This window comes from Microtus oregoni, unplaced genomic scaffold (assembly GCF_018167655.1).
Source record: "Microtus oregoni isolate MIOR12 unplaced genomic scaffold, Mior012 000012F_ref0000307, whole genome shotgun sequence".
Taxonomy (NCBI): Eukaryota; Metazoa; Chordata; class Mammalia; order Rodentia; family Cricetidae; genus Microtus; species Microtus oregoni.
In genome coordinates, this window is record NW_024543071.1 from 36003925 (window position 1) to 36030668 (window position 26744).

Sequence of the window (26744 nt, forward strand, 5' to 3'; positions counted from 1 at the left end):
TTTCTAATCAACTTCAAAACCAAGCTTTGAAATTGATAAATAAATCAATATTTTTGGTATATTCAGAACTATGTAGACATTATTGCTAATTTCAAATGCTTTTACATACATGCCCCTGCATAAATGGGGATTCACTTCCTAGTCTCAGGCACTCAATAATCTTTGGCCATCTGAACTTACTAGCACAATGGAATGATATGGTATGATTTGGAATCTAATTATTTTAATTGTTTTGAGATTCATCTACATCACACAGCATTCCAGTATCTCATTACATTATTATGGTCAACAGTGCATTTTATCAAGGCGTCACCTTTGATTTTCCTTTTCTCATATTTGAATAGTCAACAGTTTGAGGCAATGAACGTTCTCACTCAGGATTTAGTATGACTATGCCTCCAATTTTCCATAACAGGGCGGCGGGAGCATTAATAGCCATTCTTTTCCTCCAAGAATACAATCTACTGGTTTTAACTCTACCTGGCCCCTCCTATATGCAGCAACCCTTGGTTTTCTCTCTTTCTCATGTTAGGCTGTTTTCCAAAGTGATGACCCTACATTACATTTCTACTAGCCATATTATGGGCCCCTTCTCCTATGCTCAGACATTTGCTACTACCTGCCATTACTGTTACCATTCTAGTTAGTAAGAAGCAGTGTTCCACTCATCGTGGCTATGATGTGCATTTTTTCTTTGTTAATGATGTCAAATGTCTTTTGTGTCTTTATCAGACATTTGTACATCTCTATTTTTTTCAGTTAAATGATAATCAACTTTTAATTGGCTAGTCACAATAAATTTTGTTCATCTATACTATTCTATTCCCCTTCAAAAATAATTTTTAAAATTATTAAACACACAAGTGTTTACTTAAGCACAGAAACATAAAACATAAACATCATGTTTCTATCCCATACCACCATCAATCATCTGTTACTCTCTAACTTTCTTCAGACCAAAACACTATTATGCTTATTTACTAAAAACAAAGAAACAAAAAACCAAACCATAACAACACTATGTGTACAGATGAACACCTGGGAAATATTAATTACATTCCAGACTCTGTCCAACCACTCAAAAGTATTTTTGTTTCATTAAACACCAACGTCCTAAAACTGTGTAAAGTCTACACTATATTTACTTTTATGCTAATAACCTACTGTAAACATTTTTTGCTTAAATAATCTAATAAAGTATGATCTTAAGTAGACTATTTTTTATTATTTTATTTATTTATTTATTTATTTATTTATTTATTTATTTATTTTTTGGTTTTTTGAGATAGGGTTTCTCTGTGGTTTTTTGGAGCCTGTCCTGGAACTAGCTCTCAGGCTGGTCTCGAACTCACAGAGATCCGCCTGCCTCTTCCTCCCAAGTGCTGGGATTAAAGGCGTGCGCCACCACTGCCCGGCCTTAAGTAGACTAAAATACTTCATCTTGTGATGGACAATTATAAATGCTTTCATATTTAACGGCAGTGTTTACTGAGTAGTAGGGAAGAACACGGTGACTACCACTCTATGTGGATCCTCCTATTCTATGTACATCACTCCACCGGACAACCCGCAGGGCAGCTGCTGAGGAATTACCATCATACTCCTTTCATAGGCAGGGACATGTGGTTAGAGAGGCTGGGTAGCTTCCTTGCGGCTACATAGCAAATTGGTAGAACAGTTAGAATAAAAATTAGGTCTGTATGATCACTGAGTAGCACCTTTAAATACCATCTTTAAGATGAAGTCCAGAAACACAACTACCATGACTCTACCTACTTTAAAATCTAAATGTGATCCCGTTGCCTTTTATTAAGTCTTACAAAGTTCAGTGTCATCTTCATGCCAGTACTGGATATCTTGCACTTTAAGATACTATTTTCAACTTTCTACCCTTGAAATAATGCTAGCCCATTTTATCTACTTTCCTCTTAAAAAGCCCCCCCCCCCCACCTCACCCCCGAACTAGTGCTTGAGTCTGGTGCTGATCCACTCAGCTATCTCGTCTCTAACCCACTCACTTCTATTTTGAGGTGATATTTCACTAAGGTCCCCATCCATATCACTTTTAAACTCGCCATGTAGCCCAGACTGCATCATGCGTGCTCTTCCTGCCCAAGCTTCTGAGTAGCTGTGATTACAAGTGTGCACGTCACCCTCAAACTTACACACATTTCTAAGCTGGTCTACACAACTGGTGCTTTGGTTAACTACCTCCTCTCAGAGACAAGGCACAGAGCATGTTCCAGTTGGACCCAAAGGCTTATAACAACAGAAAGAGGATTAAAAAATAAAAAATTCAGTACATTTTACTGAAAATAGAAAAAGGGGAAGAAATGCTAGTGCAATGGTGTCGGTGATGGGAAGGCCCACAAGTCCTCCTAAAGGCAGCTCGGAGGAGCGACTGGACGTGAGCTCAGAAGGAGATCCAGGCAACTGAGTCAAAACCTTATCAATTACCTATATATTTAACATAAAATGGTCTCAAACAGAAATTTCACCTTGGCCTGTGTCTCTGATACTATGAGGATGTGCCTTGAAAGGATGCTCCCCCAACCCTCCAAGGGTTACACCACTTTCTGACTAACTGTGGGTGGCTCTCCCCACTAGAGCTCCAGAAGGGTGAAGCTCGAGGACCCAGCGCGGCAGCTAGGAATGCTAGCGAAATGCGAGTTAAAGCATTTCTCACGAATGCACCACACAGAGCCAATCAAGCACACTAGCTGCTCATTTCCCCTTTTACTGGTGGGAGGACAGAGAAAGAAACCCAGTACTCACAGCATAGTAACTCAGGCAATCCTCATAGTGGCCTCAAGGCAGACAATAGAGCCCTTATTTTAAAAATAAAATCTCAAAGAGTTACTTTCCATGTAAGCCTCAAATAGGAGCTCAGGCTAATCTGACTCTAAGCCTCTGCTCTGCCGACTCCTTTGGGGACCTCCCCCCGAAACTCTGCTGTGTGAACGGAAAAGGAGAGGTCTACTTCTTTATAAGAGTTGGCTTGAATCCCCCTGTAGTGACAACTGTATTTACCCTGGAGGATTCCTCACTAGGACACAAGGAGGAAAGAGGAACTGGGAAGAGAAGAGGACACTGCTGGTGGGTCACAACTGCAGGAGGCTCTCTGGGAACTTAAATCACCACTGGGCCCGCTGACCTTCAACTTCACCTCTTTTCATTGCCTCAACCCTGGTGCTTTCAGAACAGCACCAAATATTCTTATGGAATCCTAATACCATAAACAGTAAAGGAAAAATGGCGATAATTTTGTAACAGAGAAAGGAACTTGGGGGGCTACCAGCCTATCCCTCTGACGGATGAGCACTACATGTCCCAACTGATTCAACTGGGGTGAAGGCTAAGCCTCAAAATACTCTGGAAAAATACTCCCCCTCCCCATTTCTAAAGAAAAAAAAAAAGAAAAGAAAAGATAGGCTGTGAGAGCCAAGCTGAACCTATGGAAAGACCTTATGTGCAGATCCTACTGTCATTTTGACATCATAGGCCTGGGGAGGACCTTCGCAATCCCAAGGTGAGTTACAGTTCTGCCAAGTCTATCCCTGCTCTCTCCTTTCCTTTCTAAAAGTGAAAGATAAAAAGAATGCCTGTAGATTCAGCTTATTGACATGTATCTAGAGAACATCATGAATAATTTCAATTATAAGCAGTTTAATTATCTTAATGAGTTGGCTCTACATGCCTTTGGTCTAGCAGTGTATTTCGCTTAGCAGCATCCTAAGCTCCACCAGTGGGGAATGTAAACCCTTCTGTAATTATGAGGATTTCTCTGGAAAACAAAACTTTCTTGATCCTCTGGGGCTGCTGGAACATGACTTTCAGAGATAAGTTACTACAAAGATCTAAAGGGTGGATTGTTTAGAAAAAAAAAAAAAAAATAAAGGGTGGATTGTCAGGGTTAGCCATGGGGAAAGAATAACAGTCCTACCTTGAGATCCAGCTTGGCCACATTCTGTAAAACCCAGATGCGATGGGACCAGGCATTATAGTTGCTGGGATATCTTCCTGCTGCCTCACCACAGACTTCCATTTCTTCCTGTAGTATTAGCTGTGTCCTCTCTGCAGGAACTGTTCCTAAGTTGCCTTTGGCCACAGAAGAAGGCAAGGAAGTTTCCTGACTTAACTGCTGTAGCACCCAGCGCCTGTTAATATGGCATGGGGGAAAGAGGTGGAAAGAATACAAGTGAGAGAGGAAAACAATTCATTTTCCTTGTTCTTAGTTTCCACATACAGAGATGCAAAATAATAGTTATGTATAAGCTCGGGTATGGGTATGTCAAGGGACCTGCTACTACTGTGTTCAGGAATACAATTCAGCTTAGGAGTACGAGTCAGAAGGGACATGAAAATGACAAACAGGAAAGAGAAACTTTTCTAAAACTTCCAAATCTATCAAAAAGAGGTCATTAGCTCCCCAAATCTCCCTGGCCAGGAAATCTACAGAAAGCAGTCTATGTGCGTGTGTGTGGTGGGTTAGGCGCAGGGCCGGCCGTGGATTATGGCATCAGGGAGCAGACTCATATCTTAGATTATATGTGCATGCCTCATCCACATTTGTTGCAAACAAAGTTTCATTTTGATGGCTTCCACTAAGCAGAATTTTGATATCACAGCATAAAATGTAGAAGGAAAGAAAAGACATTGAAGCATCAAGGTTTAAATGTCCTCAGTCACAGACTCTCCTTTTGTCTATGGATAATTTGCATACATTTCAGTCAAAAGCAACAGAAAGGATTTCTAATCAGTTTGTATTTTTATGGACATACTTTCAGACTAAGAAATTTCCAATCCAAAGGTACAACAAAGTGAGTATGAAAATTCATTTTATTTTTAAACAATGAAGTTTCACAACAAAATACGTTTGTTTCTAAATCACAGACCATCAGTACTGAGATGTGTATTTACTATCAGCCTACTGGCATCAGCCCCCATAGCCACCTCAATACCAGCAGCTTTCTGGGGCAAACCATGCCAGTTTTTGGTAAGGAAGAAAATACAACTGACCATGGTTTGTTAAAAGCCAACTTATAATAGTAGCCAAAAGCAAGGTTACAGTCATGACACCTTAAGCCCGCCTAGGACCCCAACAATGTTCACAATTGAGAAATGTTAGAGGCATAATTAGGACAACCTTCCTGAGAGTAACTTCCTATGATACCACGGCAGCAGGCAACACCACTGCATTTCGTCAAGTGAGCAGAGTTACGAGAGATCTCAGACAAGCCTGCTTTCCAATAAGAATTTCCAGAATACATTTTGGAGCTGTATTCTCACTGCCTCAGGTTCTCACCCTAAAAATGCTCCTTGCATTTATGATTTTAATAGTTTTTCACTTAGCCCATACACCAATCACCTCAATTACCCTTAGCCTTCTTTAAAATTTAATTTTTTTTAAACTAGGAACACAAGACCATGTATTATAGTTAAGCACCTAAATACAATTTCCGAAACTGCTACAGATGGGTAAAAACAGACGTTACTGAGCAATTACTATGTACAGGGCACTGTAGTAGGGCTTGTATACCACTCTTCAGAAGCACTGAACTACAAATTCTATGGCTCAAGTATAATTATTGCTCACGTTTTATAATGTGAAAACTCAAACTTGGTACCATGGACACTCAGGTAACAACCAATCATTCTTAGAATCAAGTGTAAGTAATGTGACTTTAGAATTCAAATTCTGAATAAACACAACAGTGTTCATAAGCTGTGATCTTGAATACTGAACAGGGATACAAAACTACCTATCAATCACACCTGTGAATCCATGTCTCTGGACTCTTAGGAAACTTAGTTAAGGCCAGTTTTCCCAGATGTAGATCCTTAATTGGACTTAAAGTGCCAGAAAGGATGAGCTCTTTCCTGTAACAAAAGAAAAAAAAAAGCATTAATTTTCTATTCAATCATTTTTATTGCTTTTAATAAAATCTCATGGTTAATCACAAAGAATTATTAAAGAATGGATAACAAGAAAGAGAGGCTTAGGGAACAGTTCAGCCAGCAAAGAGCTTGCTACCTAAGTAGGAGGGCTTGAGCTAGGTCCCCAGAAGTCACATAAAAACAGGTGCCACAGCAGAGCACTGGGCTGGGCTCCCAGACTACAGCTGGAGAGAGGGAGGAGTGATCATGTGAGCAAAGGGGTGAAGACCATGATGGGGATACCCACAGAAACACCTGACCTGAGCTTATGGGAGCTCACTAACTCCAGACTGACAGCAGGGGAACTTACATAGGACCAAACTTGGCCCCCTGAATGTGGGTGGCTATTGTATGGCTGGGGAAGTCTATGGGGGACACTGGCAATGGGACCAGGACTTACTCCTAGTGCTTGAACTGGGTTTCTGAAGCCCATTCTTTTTGGAGGGATACCTTGCTCACAGCCTAGAAATAGGAGGGAGGGCCTTGGTCCTGCCTCAAAGAATTTGTTGACTCCCCATGGGAACATGGGAAGCCTTACCCACTCTCCGGGGTTGGGTGGAAGGAAGGTACAGGGCAGAGGGTAAAAACTGGTATTGGTATGTAAAATGAGAAGAGATTGTTTTAAAATAAAACAAACAAACAAAAACCCCACAACCACAAAAACCAGGCACCACAGTAGGTATCTGCAGTCTTGGTGCTGGGGAGGGAAGGACTGCTGGAATGGTGGGGCTTGGGGTTATGTGTCTCACAGCATCACACTGACACCATCTGTAACTCAATAGATATGCAAATCCCCAGTTTGTCCCAGAGACACAAAATCAACCACTGCCACAATTTATTATCATGCTGGTCAGTTTTTGTCAACTTGGCAAAAGCTAGGATCATCTGGGAAGAGGTATCTTATCTGAGAAAAATGCCACCATAAAATTGGCCTATGGGCAAGACTGTGGTTTTTTTTTTTTCCTTGACTAATGATTGCTATGGGAGGGCCGAGTCTACTGTGGGCTGTGCTATCCTGTAAGAAAGGCTGAGCAAGCCATGGGAAGCAAGCCAGTAAGCGGTGTTCTTCCATTTCTTGTGCTTCAGTCCCTGCCTCCAGGCTCCTTCCTTGAGTTCTTGCCCTAATTGCCCTCAGTGATGGACTGAGAGAGACTTCTAAACTGAAATAATGCTTTCCTCTCTGACCTGATTTGAGTCATGGGGTTTTATAGCAGCAATAAAAACCTAACTAAGACAACAGTCAACCATGGTTTGAACATTTTAAATGGAAAATTCCAGAAACAATTTCTAAATCTTAAATGACAAGTAGCTCTGGGCGTCTGACGAAATCTCATGTTACATGATTCGGGATGCGAATCCTCTGTGCAGTGTGTCATGCTATCTACTCCGCAGGTCTGCAGGCACAGGGCCTTGGAACGCATCTTCCCAGGGTAAACAGAGAGGACTGAATGCTATTCCAGTTTCTACTTCCAGAAGTTCTCTCAGATGGTCCTTGTACCCTTCAACAGCTCCGACTGCATTTTAATTTCCTTACATTCTCGCTCTCAGATGCTCTAGGTCCCTTCTGTAGACTCCTGCCTTGGCCTTTGACTCAGCCGTTTCTCCAGTAAGCCCAGTTCCTTTTACTAGGGACCAGACAGTTTCATATGGCTCAATCAAATATCCTAATTCAACAGATGTGATGACTGAAGTCCGGAGAGGTGTAGGAACATGCTCAGAGCTTCAGAATCATCACTATTAATCATAGACATCTAAAAAACATGTCTATGTGGAAGTTACCAAAATTCTTAAAAATCAATTATAAATACAAAATTCAGTATAATGGGACCTTGTTTAAAACACATAAAGTTAAGCAAAATATTATTTAAATCATCTCTAGTGATAAAGAATTATAATTTGTATGGCCCTATCCTGTGGAAATTTTAAAATAGAACATTCAACAGATTTCACTTTTCCTTATCATTCACACCCTACTTTCCTTCAAGAGAACCTGTTTTAGTCTAATGAATACTAGTTGATTGGAGCTCATATACACATTTGGGTCATTTAACTGAAAAACAAAACAAAACAAAGCAAAACAAAAAGCTCTTCAATAAAGAAGTTCTTGTCTGAGTTAATCACATGCAATCATTCTTCCGCCCTGAATGTCAGACATTTTGGTGGCCGTCTCACAGTATCACAATGGTTATGGGTAAATGAAGACCACAGGCCTGGGCCTTAATTCCTTACCCCAGGTACCTCCCTTCACTCCAGTGCAGCTCAACTCTCAAGCAATGCCTAGTAGTTCAATCAATCATACAAAATACCTGTAATCCCCACATAAAAGAAGAAAACAAAGCAGGTATCAAACAGTATATTGTAATTCAGCAGGACAATCTATATTTTAGGGAAAAATGCTTGCATAAAAGACAGTTATAAGGTACAGTACATGTGTTAGAACTGTCATGGAGATATTATAAAGAATCTGTATAAGAAGCAAACACTGGATGCTATGGTTTATATTTCATTTCCAAGTAGCTAACAAGGTCACAGGACTCTACACCTTCAGAAGTCTGGGGAAGCTTCACTTTACCACTGAAGAACATGGCATACCTTACATTCCATGCGGTGGTGAAGTCTGGGTTGAGAAGTAGCAGGGTGCAGGTGACATCTATCAATTCTAAAATAAAGAGAGCCACGTTAGGAACACAGTTTTACCTGTCAAAGCCTACTTTCTTCCAGGGTCCTTGTCCACTGTCGTTACAACCTGTATCCAGGCTGTATTAACTTTAATAACAAACATGCTCTCCTAAGGCGGCAGTGGTGGGGCTGTTATCCTCAGGATTTTCTTCTATTTGGGATCTGTACAATTATTTTAAAGTTAACAACTTTATAGTGTGCCCATAGAGAATAATTTATCCTCCATTCTTTTAGAAAATCTGACAGTAATCTAATTTGCATTAAAAAATAATTTTGAAATCACCATTCATCATTCTACTAATGTCTCAAGCACTAAGAAGTTTTCAGAAAATAGGAGAGAAAAATCACCCATAATCCAATTTACATTCTACTGCAAAAATTCCTTTTCTTCTACACATTTTACATAGCAACAGCAATGATAAAAGTACACTAATTGTTTTTAAAGCCTTACTGTTCTATTTTCCAGAAAATACATCATATGTATTATAAATGCCATATAAACCATACTTCAGTCTTCATTTTTCTTTACTATTTTTACTATTTTTACTTCATTGAGTCTAGGCTATTCATATTCACCAAACATGGATACAAATAAACTCAATAAACCTGCTTTTAAAAATTGATGAAATCTGGATACCTTCTTGTTAGTAAAATTGGAGACAATTTTAGAATTGCTATTACTGATCTAGAGACACATTGCTAAAGTAGGTAATGGCACCAGTGTATTAAATACCACGTGAATACAATATAGAAGTTGTGGTTACACCTTCTGCGGCACTGCTGGAGGCAGTGTAATACTAAATGCTCTGTTCACATTAGTTCAATGCATTCTCATAGATGTGAGCCAAGCCATTTCTGTTCAACTTTACAGCAGGAAAATGAAACTTTCAGGCTTTCTAGAGATTATTTTTATTTTATGTATATGGACGCTTTGTCTGTATTACGTCTGTGCACCACTTGTGTGCCTGGTGCCTGCAGAGGCCAGAATTGGTCATCAGATACCCTAGAACTGGAGTTACAAAGTTATGAGTCACCATGTGGGTTCAGGGAATCAAACTCAGGTCCTGTGGAAGAGTGGTCTGTGCTCTTAACCACTGAGGCATCTTTCCAGTACGGAGAACTAGAATTTTAACCAATCAGTATGTCACAAGGTTAATACCTGACATTTTGATCATATCAATTATACTGCAAATGAAATGTCTGGCTATAGAGATAAATGAAGCATTTTAAGTACTTAATACAAGATAAACTTTAAACATAAGAGAAAACACATAGCTATCTCATGTATACACTTAAAAATGGTCCAGTTAACTACTATTCTGTTACGACATAAGATTAGCATTTGTTCAGCATTTATGATTCTACTGCTATGGATAACTTTAAACATTTAAAAACTAAAAAGCAGAAACTACACACACTGACTTCTGACCCACATTTTTCCTACTGCAAGTTCCTATGTTCAAGCTTGCTGTGATATAAAAAACAATCTAATTCATATCCTTTTTTTGTTTTTTAATAGCTTTTGGCACTAACTTAATGTTTGCCAAGGAAACTAATATAATGTTCAACATCACTACTCACTTTATTCCACAAATGTTCTAAGTATCAACAATGAGCAAGGATTAAATAGTCCCAGGATTCAAGGAACTGATATAATTCTAATAAGACCTCATCTTACCCTTCATAAGATTATCTTCTTGCTGGAAAGGGCAAACAAAGGGCATATACCACCCGGGGCCTTCCTAAGAAGCTATGACTAATTCTTCCTAGTGTGCCCATGGGGATTAGGAGTGCAGTGGTAAAGGTACAGCAGACTGTGGAGAGTGTGATGTCAAGACAGCATGCTCTGAGACGCTATGAAGCACACCACAAGTACAGCACAAAGAGGCAATTGCTGTCCACTGAAACTGGCTCTATTCCTAACCTCAGAAGAGTCACCAGTGCCCACCCCAGAACACACTTAGAGCACATGGGAAGGGTTATATGCGAAAAGGAAGCTGTGGGTTTCTTTGATGTCAGCGATTGTCCCAAAAGCTCCCTAAGTAAACTGGCTCTTGGTCCCTGTGTCCTTCTATAGTACAGAAAATATACAATGAAAGTTATATCTGTTTGTATGTTTAATGCAACTCTCCCCCTCTACTCCCTAAAGTGAGACAGAAGCCTCTGTGCAGTAGCACAAGCAGAGCTAATAAACACACACACATTCAATACTGGTCCCCACACATCCATGAGAGGCTGTGGAAGAAGGCTCATCACTGTAGTGCTTCCTTTACTAGAGACAGCAGGTGCTAGGATCACAGCCCTGCTTTACCACTTCCTGGGAGTTCTGGGCAAAACAAACACCCAAGTAAATCAGTCTCATTGTGCTCAAAAAGATAGATGCCAGAACCTTACCACTTGTAAGGCATAGCCTTGTGGCAATACACAGATTAATAGAAATAAGTTAATTTAAGATGTAAGACTTAGTTAATAAGAATCCTGAGCTAATAGGCCAAACAGTGATGCAATTAATAGTTTCTGTGTGATTATTCAGGTCTGGGCAGAAAGGAAACAAAAGAGCAGTGTGCCCATATGTTTGGGGCTAACCGGCATGGCCAGCCACACACTTCGCATCTGGGTGCTTGTATGCCTGCTCGCGGTTAGAAGGGAAGTAGCTGAGAGCATGCCTGCAGCACAGCACCCACGCCTGGATTGTGTATGTTAGGCTGTGCACAGGAAGGAAAGCATGGTGGATTCCTGCCGCCATTCACGGAGACATTTCCAGGCCATGTAGTATGCTGCATGGCAGATTTAGCTTTTACTCAGACCAAAAGGGTGTATGTGCTGCACAGTGCTTCCCAGAGTTGAGGTGGTGAACACAGTTCCTACCCAGCAGTCCCAAAGCTGGTAGTAAATGTACCTCGGCCATATTGAAAGACCAAGAGAGGTGGAGCCAGCAACCAGGGCTGCCACAACCACACTGCTTACCATCTTAAAACGCTCCTTGTTAAAAAAGGATTTTTGATACACAGTAGGACAAATTCAACATAAAAGACCTCTAAACAAGACACAATGTGTTTAAAAATGCACATAAGCTTAGGAGGGAGAGGAAAAAAAGTAAAGGCAGTTATAAAAAGAATTAAAGTCTTTAAAAATACTACAAATAATATAAAAGAATACCGATTAAAGCAGAAAAAGCCATAGATTAAAGGAGTAAGGAAAAATAAGCCACATAAAGATGGAAAATCCACAAAGCATCTGGATTATGCATATTTTTGTGTTTTCTTTGAATTTTTTGACCGCAGAGAGACATTTGTTTCTGGGGCTGCTAAGTTAAACCAACATAAAGGTATCTTGACTTCAAAATTTGAGTCTAAGGGTATGTTGCTTTAGAAAAGAGGTTCTACTTTTGTGTACACAGAAGATGAGAACCTGTGAATTCCTTCCAGGCTAATGTGGTTTGAAGAAACAAGACCTCCCTGAAATATTTCACCCAATGAACAGCATGAAGCAGTTTGGAGGAAACTATGCCCAAATTCCCAAAATGATTGTTTATAAATGTTTGTTTTTATTTAAAGGCAGATACGAATACTTTGCATTGATATGGATATTGATCTATTGATGTAAATTTAAGGTCAATTTTGCTACATTGCATATGTATTTCTGCTCTTGTTTAAGGTACTGTGTTTGTGCAGCTCATTTAAAACTGCAATATACAGTTAAGAAATACAAATTAATAGTCATCTGTAATAACCAAACTTTTAATTATATTAGTTAGGTTTTCTAAATATATAGAGATATATTTCAGTTAGACAGATAATCTTCAGCACCCCAAAGACCTACAGAATATGGCATTTAAAAGGTTTTAAGAACTTAGGCTTATTTCAATAAGCACCAATTACTTCAAGAGGATGATGGGCATCGAAGAGGCTCCTTATGGAGTTTGCTAGCCATCTGGGCAAGAAACTCCTCTTGCCTGGACTGCTTGATGGTATTCCACAAGAATTAGACATGCAGGACTCACAGAAATGACAGCTGAACTTGCCTAAAGGTAAGACAGTCCTTCAGAGTTCCAGTTTCATGAAAGAAACTGCTGGACATTCTGCAGGACATAGAAGAAAGCAACTGATGAACTTTGTCATTACAAGGCAGAACAGATCTTCAAATTTCCTGCTTCGTGGAAAAATCTGCTGAATACAATGGACCTATAGGCTGAAGATGGATGCCCTAATGTTACAGATTTTAGTTGACTGTCCAAGAAGTGTGATGTCTCTGTCAATTCCAGAACTTTGGAAGTTGCTTACAATGCACTTGCTGTTTACTTAGGTAATATTATATCCTTATGGAGTCTTTGGTGGAGTTGAAGACTAGATATCTATAATTATAGTTTTCCTTAGTTATGCTAAAGGATAAATTAGATATAAAATTTTAGACTCACAAAGATAAAATAGACGATAGAGTGTTTTCCTTAATTTGCCAAATACAAATAGATTAAATATTGTAACTGTAATTCTTGATTGACACCTGTTTTATGTAATTTTACTATGTTAAAGTTAAAACTTTCCCTTTTATTTAGACAGAAAATGGGAGATGATGTAGGATTCCCCGCTGTATGCTGTGAATATGTTTTAATACCATTGGTTAATAACGAAGTTGCTTCAGCCTATGGCAGGACAGAATATAGCCAGGCTGGAAGAGATATAGAGGGAGAGAGTAGGTGGAGTCAAGGAGATGACTTGTAGTTGCTGAAGGAGGACACCAGAACTTTACCATTGGTAAGCCACAGCCTCGTGGTGATACACAGATTAATAGAAATGGGTTAATTTAAGATGTAAGAGTTAGTTAATAAGAAGCCTGAGCTAATAGACCAAAGTGTTGTAATTAATATAGTTTCTGTGATTATTTGGGTTTGGGCAGCAGGGAAATGAAAGAGCAGTCTCCTTCTACATTGTGTGTTAGTGTTTTCTCATTATAAATGAGGTTCACAATAGAACTACCTCACAGAAGTGCTAAATGATTAAAAGCATGAACTGTCAGGTTATCTGACATACGGCGAACATTAAATTCTGAATGTTAATTTTCATTATGAAGTTTGCACATCCTAGTCAGTTCCACAAGCGCTAAGAGTGGACACCTAGTAGGAAGTGAAGGAATCTAGGCAGAGCAGTGACCACTGTGCAGAGGGATACCTAGCAGCATATAAGAATTTTGGGATGTAAGACACCAGTAGCCTGGACAGCTGTCATTAAACCGGGTTTTCTCCTCTTCACAAACTGCTCATCTTTCCTGATTCAGAAGTCAAGCTCTAGGCCAAGAAGTGAGGAGGGGTGGTATAATGTAAGAAGCAGGAATGGGCCAACCAAGACAAAGTAACTAGGCTACAAATGCAAGAATCAGATCCACAAGAAAATCTTGAGGTGTCAGTCAGCAGTGTTTCAGGAAGAAGAAAGGAAGAAAGAGATTAAGTAATTTAACCTCAGACTGCTGATGCTCTGGCTTTTCAGGTCTGTCTCCCAGCAAAGCAGATGCTAGCACACTTTTGGCAAAGGCTTTGTCCTATACAGGAAGGATGAACCAAGCTCTAAAGATAAACATGTGTCACTAACAGTTGACTGTAATGATTTCACTCTCTAAATGTCACCGACTGCAGACCATTTCCTCTATGCCTTCCCCAGTAGCCATGAGCTACTGAATGTCCTGAAGACTCTTGGAATCAAAGAGGTCTCTCTTGAGATACAAAACATATGCCAGTAAATACATGCTTACTACACACATTCCAATGTATGACTAATCTACCACCATCTCACAGGCATAAAATTAAACTGGGTACATCATACACAGGGAAGTAGCTAAATTCCAACTGGAACAAGAAAAGTACATACAGACTCTACCAAAGTCAGGGGTTCAACGTTCTTAGCTGGACTCTATTCTAGTAATAGTCCAGGTTTTACAACTCTGACAGAGAATGGTTTCTGTGCATCTAAAACTAAATAAATTCAAGATAATAAACTACTTTCCTTCTAAAATATACTCAATAGCATATAAGAAACAGCTTAAGTTAAAGCTATTTAAAGAGTATACAGACCCTGAGTGGTGGACTAAGCTAAGAATTCTTGCTAATCCGACAAGGGACACTTTGGTACTTGAAAGTACTGAGTAAGAGCCATAATCCCTGTTCTCAGTGACCCCCAGTCTAGCAGGAAAAAAAATGTTTAAATAACAAACTACAGTAGTCTATGGTGAGTGAGCACTATGAAAGTCACCCAAGCAAAGGACTCCCACAGAATGCAGAGATCCACTGCTTCCTGAAATAGACAGAAAGGCCTCCTGGGGCATGAGTGTGAATTCAGTTTGCTAATGCTGGCAACCAGGCTGATGACCACAACACAAAGCAAAATAAGGGAGTATCAGGCGATGAAGTCTGAGAAAGGAAAGGTGTAGATTGTGGCTGGAATAAAGATTAAACACTACAAATACAAATGGTTGTAGGAGTCAAATGAGTGTCACAAACACAGCAAAACAGTGATCACTTGCAGGCGACACTATTCTCATGTCTGACGTGCATGAAGAGGTTACAGTAGACAACAGTCCTCCTGCCCAGTTAAGAAAACTGTAGGCTACTGTTGCTATGTAGAAACTTAAAACTGAGGCCAACTGATTTTTCAAATAAGAACAGAAATTCAAAACTCCATCCTGCTTTTAAACACTTATACAACTAGTTAAGGACAGGTTTTGAAACATATAAGCCAAATGAAATGGATCTGTAGATAAATATCAGTCTAGGGGCCAAGACCTGCAATCTGATGCCAAATATGGAGTGGCTGCAACACTGGCCATCAGGCTTTAGAATACAATAGATGGGTAAAGGCCTTGAATATCACCTAAAGAATTTCAATATTGCATTGGCTCTTAGAGAATCATGACATAAGATATGAGCAGATAGATATATTTCAGAAAAGTGCTTCTTAAAAGGCTTTTATATATGTATATGCATGTATATGTAATAATAAGAAGAGACCATCAAATTTGAGCAGGGGACGTAGTGCAATTAGAAGGAGAAAATATAGGAGGGGTTGGAGGGAGGAAAGGAAGACGCAAGTGATATACTTGTATTTTAAATTTAAAAATTTTTGATAGGAAAAAAAATGGGATGTTGGAAGGTGCTGTTTGAAGTGATAGAGGCATGAAGGCCATGAATTACAGAAGAGCCTGCAATGGGATCAACCAGCATTTGCCCAGCTGAGAAATACAAGTCTTGCCAGAAGAAGAAACAAGGAAGAAAAAAAATGCAGAAGGGTACACTTAAGTATATATAATGCTTTGGATAGAGCTCTGCCCTTTCAGGGCTTTTAATGCTGTTTTGCTGGGTAATTTTATGTCCTTCTGACACAAGCTAGAGTCATTTGGGAAGAGGGAATGTCAATTGGGGAAAACGCTTCCCTAAGAGTTGCCTGTGGGAAAATCTGTAGTGAACTTTGCTAAGAAGTAATTAACATAAAAGGAACCTGTTCACTGTGGGCAGTGCTATCTCTAGGCAGGTGGTCCCAGGGTATATAAGAAAAGACGCTATTAATATGAGGGAATGTGCCCAGTCTTATTGCAACATGATATGCCAGGTTTGGTTGCTATCCCTGGGATGCCTGTCCTTTCTGAATGGAAACAGAGGAAGAGGAGTTGATCTGGGGGACAGGGGAGCTGGGAGGAAGGGACTGGGGGAGAGAAGGGAGGGAAAACTGGTTGGGATGTAATATATGAGAAAATAAATGAAGTATGGAAGAAAGGAAGGAAGGAAGGAAGGAAGGAAGGAAAAGAGTTGAGCAAAGGTTGAGCAAGCCATGGAGAGCAAGCCAGTGAGCAGCACTCCTCTATGGCCTCTGTCTCAGCTTCTGCCTCCAGCTTCCTGCTTTGACTTCCTTTGAAGATGAGTTATGACTCTATTGCAGGGTTCTGGCCAAATCAATTAGACCTGAAACACTTCTCTAAATTTTCAGCTTTCTACCTTTGTATACACACTGTTGTTTCTAGAAAAAAAAGTTTCAAAAAAATGGCATTTTCCTAAAAAGTTTGAATTTACCTTTCCTTAGAAAGATTCAGCTGCATCCTAAGTGTTTTAGTTCATAAATTTGGCACAATATTTTTACATTGGCATTTTCAGGCATCAAGGCACAATTTACTTCTTTTACTGACAATACTACATATGACCTGAGTGGTCTGTGATGCTGCACTGAACTATGTCCCCTTTCCTACCTGAGCCTTAGATTATTATGTCCTGTGGGGCTATAAAGATGGAAGTCATGTGAAAAAGATGGCATAGTCTGCAGTAGGGTGCCCACAAGAACCTGAAATGCACAGAAGACTTGACGGCCACAAGACAAAGATTGGTTGAGCACAGGTACACAAATGGGAAAGGTCCAATGCTATAGGACAACTTAGACTTGATCTTTAAATTCCTACTGTTTCTTCTCTCTGACAGACACAGTTGTTTGTTCTGCCCCACCAGTGTGCAATGGCCGAGTCACACTTCTGTACGCCAGGATAAAAACAATACAGCTTCATCTGGTAAAACGTAACTTGCTGGAGTCCTATGGCTCTCTGAAGCCTATGCCATGGCGACAGAACAAAAAAGGAGGTCTAACAAAAGCCAATCCCCTTACATTTGTTTGAAGCGTGTATCCTAGACTCAGGTCATGCCATTAACATCACACCAAGTTTAGACAGCACTTGTGAATTAGAAACACATATCAGAAAACCAATCAAATGAAACAAGTCACAGGGAAAACAGAAAACACATCTCTTAAGCTCAAACTATGACAAGGGTCCACACAGGAAAAGGTACTATTGACCTATTTGGACAGTCTTTTAAGAACAATACTGAGAAAAACTCAGGGAACTCCGACATGATACAGCTGATGGCACACGTCTCCTAAAGAGGCTTTCTGGCACTCAACTTGAAATTTATTAGCTAAAGGAAATGTGCTAGTCACCTTTTCTGCCCATGGTCCTCAGGGCAGCTTCTGGTAAGAGCAGCTCCTTGGTATTGACTACTGAGCTGTTGATTGAAATGGTCTAGAAAGTAAGGTCTTGCTGAAAACCCCCTCCAGGCAGGTGCACTGGCCCTTCGGCAGATGGTGCTGCACGAGGGGAAGAAAGGGCTTTACAAAAGCAGAAGAGAACATGGTCTTAGGTGAGCACTGCCCAGAAATGAGAGCCGAGGGGAGTCTGAAAGGCTAAGGAGAATTTGTGCAGCCAGAGCTGGACTTGAGGAAATGCTGGCTCAAGAGCCCAGGTGAGATGGCTGTTAGGGACTACCAGTACTCTAAAGAGTTGCCGCAGGGCAACGGGAGAAGCAAAGGCCAAGGCTTTCCTTCCTTTCTGAGTTTTCACTTTCTCACTTTGGCACTAAGATCCAGAAGGGCTGATCGCAACTGGGATTCAGTGAAACAGCAGAGCCACAGATGGGCTCACACTCAGCTACCAGGAGCAGCCTGTCTCCTTCGAACTGCCACAGAAAAAAACGTTCCACTGTCCACAAAATGCTAAGGTAAGGGATCAGAAATCAAGTAGTTATAGGAACTAGAAAACTCTTTGGTGATGCTCAAACTTTTTTTTTTTAATAATAGGATGCCATCCTAAATAAAATCTTACAAATGACCTCAGGATACTAACACATAAATCTGCTGTGGCTGCAGCAGGTTGCTTGAATCCTGCCTGAGACACTTCCATTTTAATCCTTGTGGTTACAAACAGGAACACTAATAATCAAGGCTAAGCTTCTCATTTGACAGAGGCTGAACACCTACTCAGGTAGTGCAGAGGAGAGCGAAAACCAGAGCCCAGGAGGAAGACAGGCTCATACTCACCATCTTTGTTCAGCCATTGCTTTCTTGTTCTGTACAAAAGGAGCTTGTTGTGGACATACGGTAACAAGAACTTGACACACCAGCTCTCCACACCAAGTTTGTTCTCGACCAGGACTATAGGACTCCGGTTATATCTTGCTTCAGGACATGGGATCAGGCCAATTTCATCTCTAAATATGTAAGATATAAAAAGAAACTGAAGATAATACTGACTTTTATATTTTTTATAATTTCTCAAGGTATTTAAAAAATCCCATACATTTCTTTTTAAAAATATAACTATGAGGGTGGTGGTGACACACACCTTTAATTCTAGCATTCCCAAAGCACAGGCAGGTGGATCTCTGTGAGTTCAAGGCCAGCCTGATCTACAGAGTGAGATTCAGGGCAGTCAGAGCTGTTACAAGAGATATCCTTCTCTAAACAATAACAACAACAACAAAAATAACAAAAAAATTAAAAGTTTAATTTTAGGTGGGTGTGGTAGTGCACATGCCTCTAATCCCAGCACTAGGGAGCAGAGGCAGAGACAGGTGTATCTCTGGGAGTTCAAGGCTGGCCTGGTCTACAAAGCAAGTTCCAGGACAGCTAGGACCACACAGAGAAACCCTGTCTTGGGGGGAGGGGTAATAACTAAGCTCATATACTGGAATTGTAGCAACAAAAAATAATTTTTTAAAATGTAGTTTGCTGATAACAGCAGAAGTACAGAGAAAAAGTACACTGCAAGCCTCCTTACGGGCAGGGGTCAAAGTTCAGCTTGTCTTTAGATGGTAATCTGAAAGCACCTTTCAGCATTGTAAAGCACATACTGCTACCCGACCCTGCAGTTACCCTATCCTAAGCACAACACTGCAGCTAGACAGGAAACAATCAATCATTTAAGGGTTTGATGAAGGCAAAGAAAGCACAGCTCAGCAGCGTGGTAACGGCTAAGTAATGATGCAGGTCTGCACATACTGATCTACCTGCCATGAATATTGGGACTAAGCAAAATGCACATAATAAAAAAGCCTTTTATATAATTTCTTTAAAATATGTATTAGATACATTAAATTTCCCTTGGAAAGACATCAAGAATTTTTCTTGAGAAACAAAGGTAATAAATGAGGAAGAATTGTATTTTTATAGAATTATTTTAAGAATTCAAATCAATGTGTTTATATTTGCTTGCTATAATAATAAATGTGGAACAGAAACAAATTATTAATAAATGTAAGTTTGCCTATGAAATTTTTGGCTCACTTACCCTCTATATATTGCCGAATTTAAAAAAAAACATCCTTATGATAAAAATAGCAAAATGCAAAATATATTTCAGAATGTGGTCAGTCAATCCACCTTAACTTGAAAATCTGCACTAAAAACAGAGACTTGATTAATAAACACCTTCTGATTTTGGCTCTAACAATAATAGAGTGCTGGAAAGAAGGCTCTGAAAGTAGAATGCCTGAATTAGAGGCCTGAGGATGAGCTAGTATCCCCAAGTGCCCATGTACAGCCCAGCTGTGGCCACAGTTGACTGAAATCCAGTGCTGTTGGAGGCAAAGACAGGAGAATTGCCAGAAATTCTGGCCAGTTATACTAGCCAAAAATAAAGTGCTAGGTTCAGTGAGAGACCTTTTTTCACAAGAATAAGCTGAAAAATGACAGATCTGAATAACCAATGTTCTTATCTGGTTTCTATGCTCCCACATCCAAAAACACATGTGAGTACCACATACACCACACACACACACACACACACACACACACACACACAGAGAGAGAGAAAGAGAGAGAGAGAGAGAGAGAGAGAGAGAGAGAGAGGTTTTTTTAGAAGTTATCTTTAGAATTTGCCTATTCATTTTGTAAAAAAGATTGCATATGGTGGTACCCCAGGAAGTAGAAAATACCAGATCCCCTAGAGCTGGAGTAAAGGTGGTTGTGAGCCATTGGATATGACATGAATGTTGGTAACTGAACTGTCTTTTGAAAGAAAGAGCAGCAAACATGTGTGACCACTGAATCATCTTTCTAGTCCCACATCTCTTCTTCACAAAAAAGAACAGGGCTGAAGATGCAGCTCAATAGGTAGAGTGTTGCAAGGAAAGTGGGGGCCCTGCTTTTAGTCTCGGACGCCCGGCTAGCTTACACCTGAAATAACCACACAGAAAATGTATTAATTAAATCACTGCCTGGCCCATTATCTCTAGCCTCTTATTTGCTAACTCTCACATCTTGATTTCACCCATTTCTATTAATCTGTATATTGCCACATAGCAGTGGCTTACCGGGAAAGATTCAGCATGTCTGATTCTGGCAGCTCCATGGCCGCTGTCTCACTCTGTTTTCTTCCTCCCAGCATTCAGTTCTGTCTTCTCTGCCTACCTAAGTTTTGCCCTATCAGGCCAAGCAGCTTCTTTACTGATTAACCAATAAAAGCAACACATAAACAGAAGGACCTCCTACACCAGTAGAATGCTTGCACAACATTCTCGAAGCCCTGGATTTGACCCCAAGCACCACCTCAATCTGCCCCAAAGGCACACACCTGCAATCTCCATACTTGAAAGGATGTAAACCTTTGAAGAAAAAAAATAAATGAAAAGACACAGTACTGTAGGGACAAAAGCCCTTGATAACAGCCCCTGACTAACTAGTCTCTCTTCTACCACCAATGGCCAGTGTGATGTGTTAGGTTATTTACCTCTGGACCGCTCATCAGAAATATAGACATATAATATCTTCTTGCTTGTTATGAAAACCAAAGGTGAAGAATGTGGCAAACTATGAAGTGCTAGGCATACATAAAGGTTATCAATTCATTTAACAGCCTGAGGTCATCAATGTCAAGCTTCCTGGTTAGTGGGCGATAGAGAGCTGAGAAGAAAAATTTAATCCTTTGTTCAAGTTATCTGACCCTAAGAAACAGTATTTTGTTACTTCTAAAAAATTACAGCATTTTCTTTAGAGATATGTGGTCCATAAGCTTCAGAACAACAGAATGTTTCAATTTAGGGTTGCTTCTATTCCTTTAGATTACTGTCTCATTTTTCAGGCAATTTAGAATACTAAATCATTTTTAATGAGAGGAGGAAGCTCATTCTTCTTGCATCTCTCCTTTTATCAGTAGAGGTCCACTGAGCTTCAGGGGATTACTGGAAGTTGGCATTACTAGCAGCTATCTTAAGAATCTGGGTCTCCATCTTAAATTACAATTTCATACCCAAAATGTAGAAAACTCAGGCAAAATAAAACTAAAAGGCTGAATCTGTAATAATGTTTGAGTATATGTCTTTTTGCCCTTCTCAAGTTTTTTTAAAAAAGGGAAATCACATCGTACATAGACTTTTGACAAAACTTAGACGTTAACATTTAAGATTTCCTACATAATTGATATTTTAAATGCTTATAAATGACTATAAGCATCAGATAATTTCCAATTATTCCTCCTGAAAAAGCCTTTATGAGGGGCTCCTGAGTCTTTCACTACCACAAAACTCCTTTCCCCATAATTTTAAGTTTCTAGAAACTGGGGCTGGAGAGATGGCTCAGCGGTTAAGAGCATTGCCTGCTCTTCCAAAGGTCCCGAGTTCAATTTCCAGCAACCACATGGTGGCTCACAACCATCTGTAAAGAGGTCTGGCGCCCTCCTCTGGCATGTGGGCATACATGGAGGCAGAATGTTGTATACATAATAAATATTTTTAAAAAAGTTTCTAGAAACTTAGAGTCCTGTATTTAACCATTTGCTCAGGTAAATATTCTGTGCACGATCAGATTGAGCAGTTTTCGAAGAAACTGAGGTCAGGAGCAGCAAAAGTTTTAATCTTCTCAAACAGGTACAACAAGGCTCAATGTAGGTGCCTTGAGGGACTACTCCACGGACAACATGGAATGGATCAGCACCTTCACTGCAGGTGTTTGGGGTCTCACTTCACAGTGGACAGTCAATGGAGTCCAGGGTTCCTATTACATGGATGTCAATGTGCAGCAGCTTCTCTTGTCTGTATGCTGCAGAAACAACAGCTGTCATCTACAGCTTACTTTCCTGCTTCTAAGCAGGATGCATTTCCCCAATACTAAACATGAACTCTGTACAGTGTCACAACTGAACAGAAAATGGCCCGGATCCAGGAAATCTTATAAACATCTTTACTGAATAGCTATTTTTGTTTTATATGCTGAAATTCTTTCTAAAATCACCAAAAAGAAAAATACCCACAGAAACTGACACTTGCATATTAATAATTAAAACTTGACTGATATTGAAGATATTTCAGAGATCTAATAGGCTTCCTCACCAATTTTAAAGATTACTTTCTGTACTACTGAAACTATTACTGACATTATTTAGGAAACAGGAACTGACATTTATTGTTTATTGCATGACACATTCTGTGTTTACACAATAATTTACAGTAAAAAAATCTTTGCCTCATTTTATAGATAAGACAGTCTAATCTATATCAAATTAGCAAATGACAAGGTTCAAATCCAGGCCTCAAATTCTAAACAAAATTTAAAAAATAACTACACTATCATTTAAATGTGAAAAACACATGTATAAGACCATTATATTCTGTAGTTTCATATTCTGCCACCCGTAGGCAACTTTCAACTGTGTTTCAATATTACTCCCTGACCTAACAGTTTTCTGTGGGGCCTCCCTACTGATGAGATGGGCATCCTTCCTTGTGTCTCTCTCTGAGACCTTGTAATCCAAATAAAGTCTCTGGGCATCACTGTTCATGTCACTCCTACCCTTTCTGTCTCCTTTCATAAGTGCGTGTTGACTGGTCTGAAATTCCATTAAGGAATCCTTTCTCAACTGTGCACTAATCTATGTTCAGCTCCCAGTACAGTTATCCCCAGACTAGCATTTTGCCTGTCAAATGGGAGTGTTCTTTTGCTGTACACATGAATTCCACACTTAGGCCCGACGGTCAAGGACTTCTATAACCCGTTCCTGCGGAATCTTTTCAATCACACCTTGCTGCTTTTGATCAATGTATTGCTCCCAGTTTCTCCTGATACAGTAAGTCCTAGCTAGACTTTGACGTTCGTGTTAAAAGCTGCCTCCCTTAGGACACACCCAGTGTCTCTTCTCTTTCAAAACACATCTTCACTAAGAACTATGGTGTAGAGTTAATTTACTGTTCATGTAGGTTAGGTCTTAGGTGTCCACTAAGACCACAGTACACAACATAGTACTCACTTATTATGAGTATAATTATGCTTGGAATCAAAAGTTCAGTTCTCATTCACAGTAAGTACACTCCAAGTGTTCCACAGCTACACATGGCTAATATAGCAGATGCACAGCTCAATCGCACCAGAAATTTGGCTTCAGTGCAAACTATATTTGTACTTCTTGTCTCATACAGTGAATATGGTACCCACTGCTCCTCAAATCAACATAGATATTCAATAAAACAAATCAATTTGCTGAATAAGAGACTATTAACCTGATGGCCTAATTAGGCTGTACAGCAGATAGCTGTCTTTCACATTAAGGCACAGTCTATACCTCATGGTAATAAATATTTCTGGGTCAAACCACTAATTGCAGGGAACCCAATAGGATTCCCAGTCTCCTACGAAACAATATCTGTATTGTGTTTTCCACTTTGCAAAGTGTTCTGGCCAGGAGTGGAGGGACCGAGGTTACTCCAGTGCTTTGAATTCTCATTAGCCCTCCAAACCGAGAAGACACGGAGCCAGGGGAAAACCAAGCCATACCTGATAGATACATCATTCTTAGTTCTTATTGAACCTTTGATTGCTTCAGGTAGATATTCTACAGAAACAAAATCAATATATTCACAGAAGTAGATGTTAACAAATAAATGAGCAATCTATCTCACACTGGAGGAAAGGGGAAAATAAAAGGCAAATAATGAAAAACTTTTGTAAATATTGTTATTAGATGTTAACTTAAAGACAGACACCGGTTATTGAAAAGGTAGACCAACAGCTTTTCTGAGTCTGAAAAGGCCAGACTGAGCAAAGACATACGGGCACTTCTGAAAGGTCCAACATACAAGACATTTTAAAAGATGATAGCTAGAAGACACTTCTACCGTAGCGAATGTGTACTGAAATACAGCTGCTGAAAATGCTAAATAATGAATTGAGCTATTTAAATGTTCACAGTTTACATAACTCATTATTTCAGGTGCCCAACTTAGCTAAAACTTTCTTATCTCAAATGACCCAAATATTTACAAATAACGATAAGTTTTGATAGAGTATATATTAATGAGACTGCAGAGTAAAAATATGAAGAAGGAGCCCTTTAAGAGTTCTGGTAAATGTGATCCAGAAAAACAGACACTTGCTCCATACGGCACCGAGTCAACCTGACTAACCCATTAGCCTAATCTTAGTTTTGCCAAATATAATTTTAGTCTACCTCAAAGATGAGAAACTGAAGTGATTACTGTATTGGACCTCTAACCTTTGCTATAATTTCATTTGGAAGAAAAGAAAAAACACAATGAAAAATAAACCTTTCATTTGCCCAACTTTTTTTTTTTTTAAGGATGTCTCTTCGCACTGTGGCTGGAATTCTCAAAAAGGGCCTCAAAGACTGACACACAAGACCTCAAAGCATTCTTTAAAAGGCCCAGTAGCCACTATGGCTACTGCCAGGAAATCACTCCAAACATTCATTCTGAAAAAAGCCAATAGTCAAAAGAGGAAAGGAAGAAGACTCAGGTATGTTTTTAAGGCCAGCAGTCTTTTGTCTTTAGTGAAGTACAGTTTTAAGCCCCTAATTGCCACAAGGGAGCAGGCCATCCGAGGACGGCTAAATTCTTTATGAACACCACCTTGGAGGAAAAAGGACAATTTGTTAAAATGTAGGTTTGGCCTTTCATTTAGTCGGAAAAGCGAAGGAGGCTGAAGTGTTTAAAAACAATCCATGTGCTCTAGTTAAAAAAGATAAAGACTATTAAAAATAAATTGTAGACTCAAAGAAAAAATAATACAAAACTAGACTCCCATGTTTGTTTCCCCAGGAGAGAGGGGAGGGGAAATGGACTATACTCTTGCTTCTTTCTGATTCTTCTGTCTACTTGATGAGGGTAACTCTTTCGTAGTTTTCTTCTCATTCGTTGAAGGTAGAGTGCTATAAAGAATAAAATCTTCAGAGTGTCTTCCTAGAGAATAACAAGTAAACGGAAAGGGAGGAGAATATACGTCAGTCCTTCAGTGAACTTAGAGAGGGCAACAGTTCTGGGTAAGAATGTCAAAAGATGCTCGTCTATAACTTCCGACGCGCTTCTGATAAAAAGTATCCAGTTTGCAACAGCTTTAGGAGAGATCCACCCAGGTCACCTTCAAAAATTGTTACATCCGACTAGCTTTGCAATTTTGTGACAAGTGAGGGGAAAAGTCAAAATCAGCCCCCAGTCAACTTCAGTAACCTGAAAGGGGGCTGCGGGGAGTCTGATGGGGTGGGTGACCCTCTAGAGTCTCGCAGGGGATGCCACCGAGAGCCGCCTGCAAGGCACGGAGACCCACAGTGGTGGCCCGCGGAGCAAGCGCGCCCAGGCGGAGGGCGGCCGGGAGAAGAGTTGTCACAACTCCCAGGACGCGCCCGGCAGGGCAGGAAACTCCACGCTCCGACGTGGCTGTCGGAGGTCGCTTCCCAACACCGGCCCGCCACGCGTCCTGGTAACGGCCAGCCGGCCCGGCGCGACAGTCCAGCCGCGCTCCGCCTGTCGGAAGCGCGCGTGGGGCCCGAGAGGCAGCCGCGAGTGGACTAGAGCACGGCACCGGCCCGCCCCCGACGACCCCGGCGGCGCAGGACGCGCGACTCACATGTGCGGGTTCCTGCGGAAAGCGTTGGTGATGTCCTTCACCACCCTCTGCACCAGCACCGCCACCTCCTCGCTCGTCTCGGCCATGTTGGCGGCCGCCGCGATCCGGCGCGCCTCCGGGAGAGCCCAGCCGCCGGCGGGAGTTCCGCGGGGGCGCGCGCGCGCGCCGGCTCAGGCGCGTCCTCTCCGAGGCCGCTGAGCACTTCCGGGTCAGGGAGGGCCGCTTCGCTGCTGAGTTGGGCACTATCTGCTCCTTGACTGTGATTAAATTTTGGTGCGCTTGGCATGGAGGAAGGAGGGTCCCGCCCGCACCTCCCCGAGCAGGCGTGGGCCGGGGGGGCCTTTTCCGAGCGACCTCCGGACCACAGGACTATGCCAGCCCACCCCGGGAGGAGGCCTGTTACTGACCTCCTTTTGCACCCCTGTGCCACTTGTGTTTCTGAAATTTAAAGTAACCCTTTTAATTAAAGCTTTGTAATTC

At 40.7% G+C, this 26744-nt stretch overlaps 1 protein-coding gene across 2 annotated transcripts in view; it reads right to left on the reverse strand.

Moving 5' to 3' along the window:
• Positions 1-26397, reverse strand: part of Ptar1 (protein prenyltransferase alpha subunit repeat containing 1) — a 54473-nt gene extending 28076 nt beyond the window's left edge. For both annotated transcript variants that reach the window (XM_041660971.1, XM_041660970.1), the window contains exons 1-5: positions 26265-26397; positions 18456-18625; positions 8530-8596; positions 5776-5880; positions 3944-4157 (exon numbers count right to left, since the gene is read on the reverse strand). In XM_041660971.1, the coding sequence (XP_041516905.1) occupies positions 3944-4157; positions 5776-5880; positions 8530-8596; positions 18456-18625; positions 26265-26350 (642 nt within the window). In that variant the 5' untranslated portion in view covers positions 26351-26397. The remainder of the gene's footprint in view (positions 1-3943; positions 4158-5775; positions 5881-8529; positions 8597-18455; positions 18626-26264) is intronic.
• Between the last annotated feature and the right edge of the window lie 347 nt (positions 26398-26744).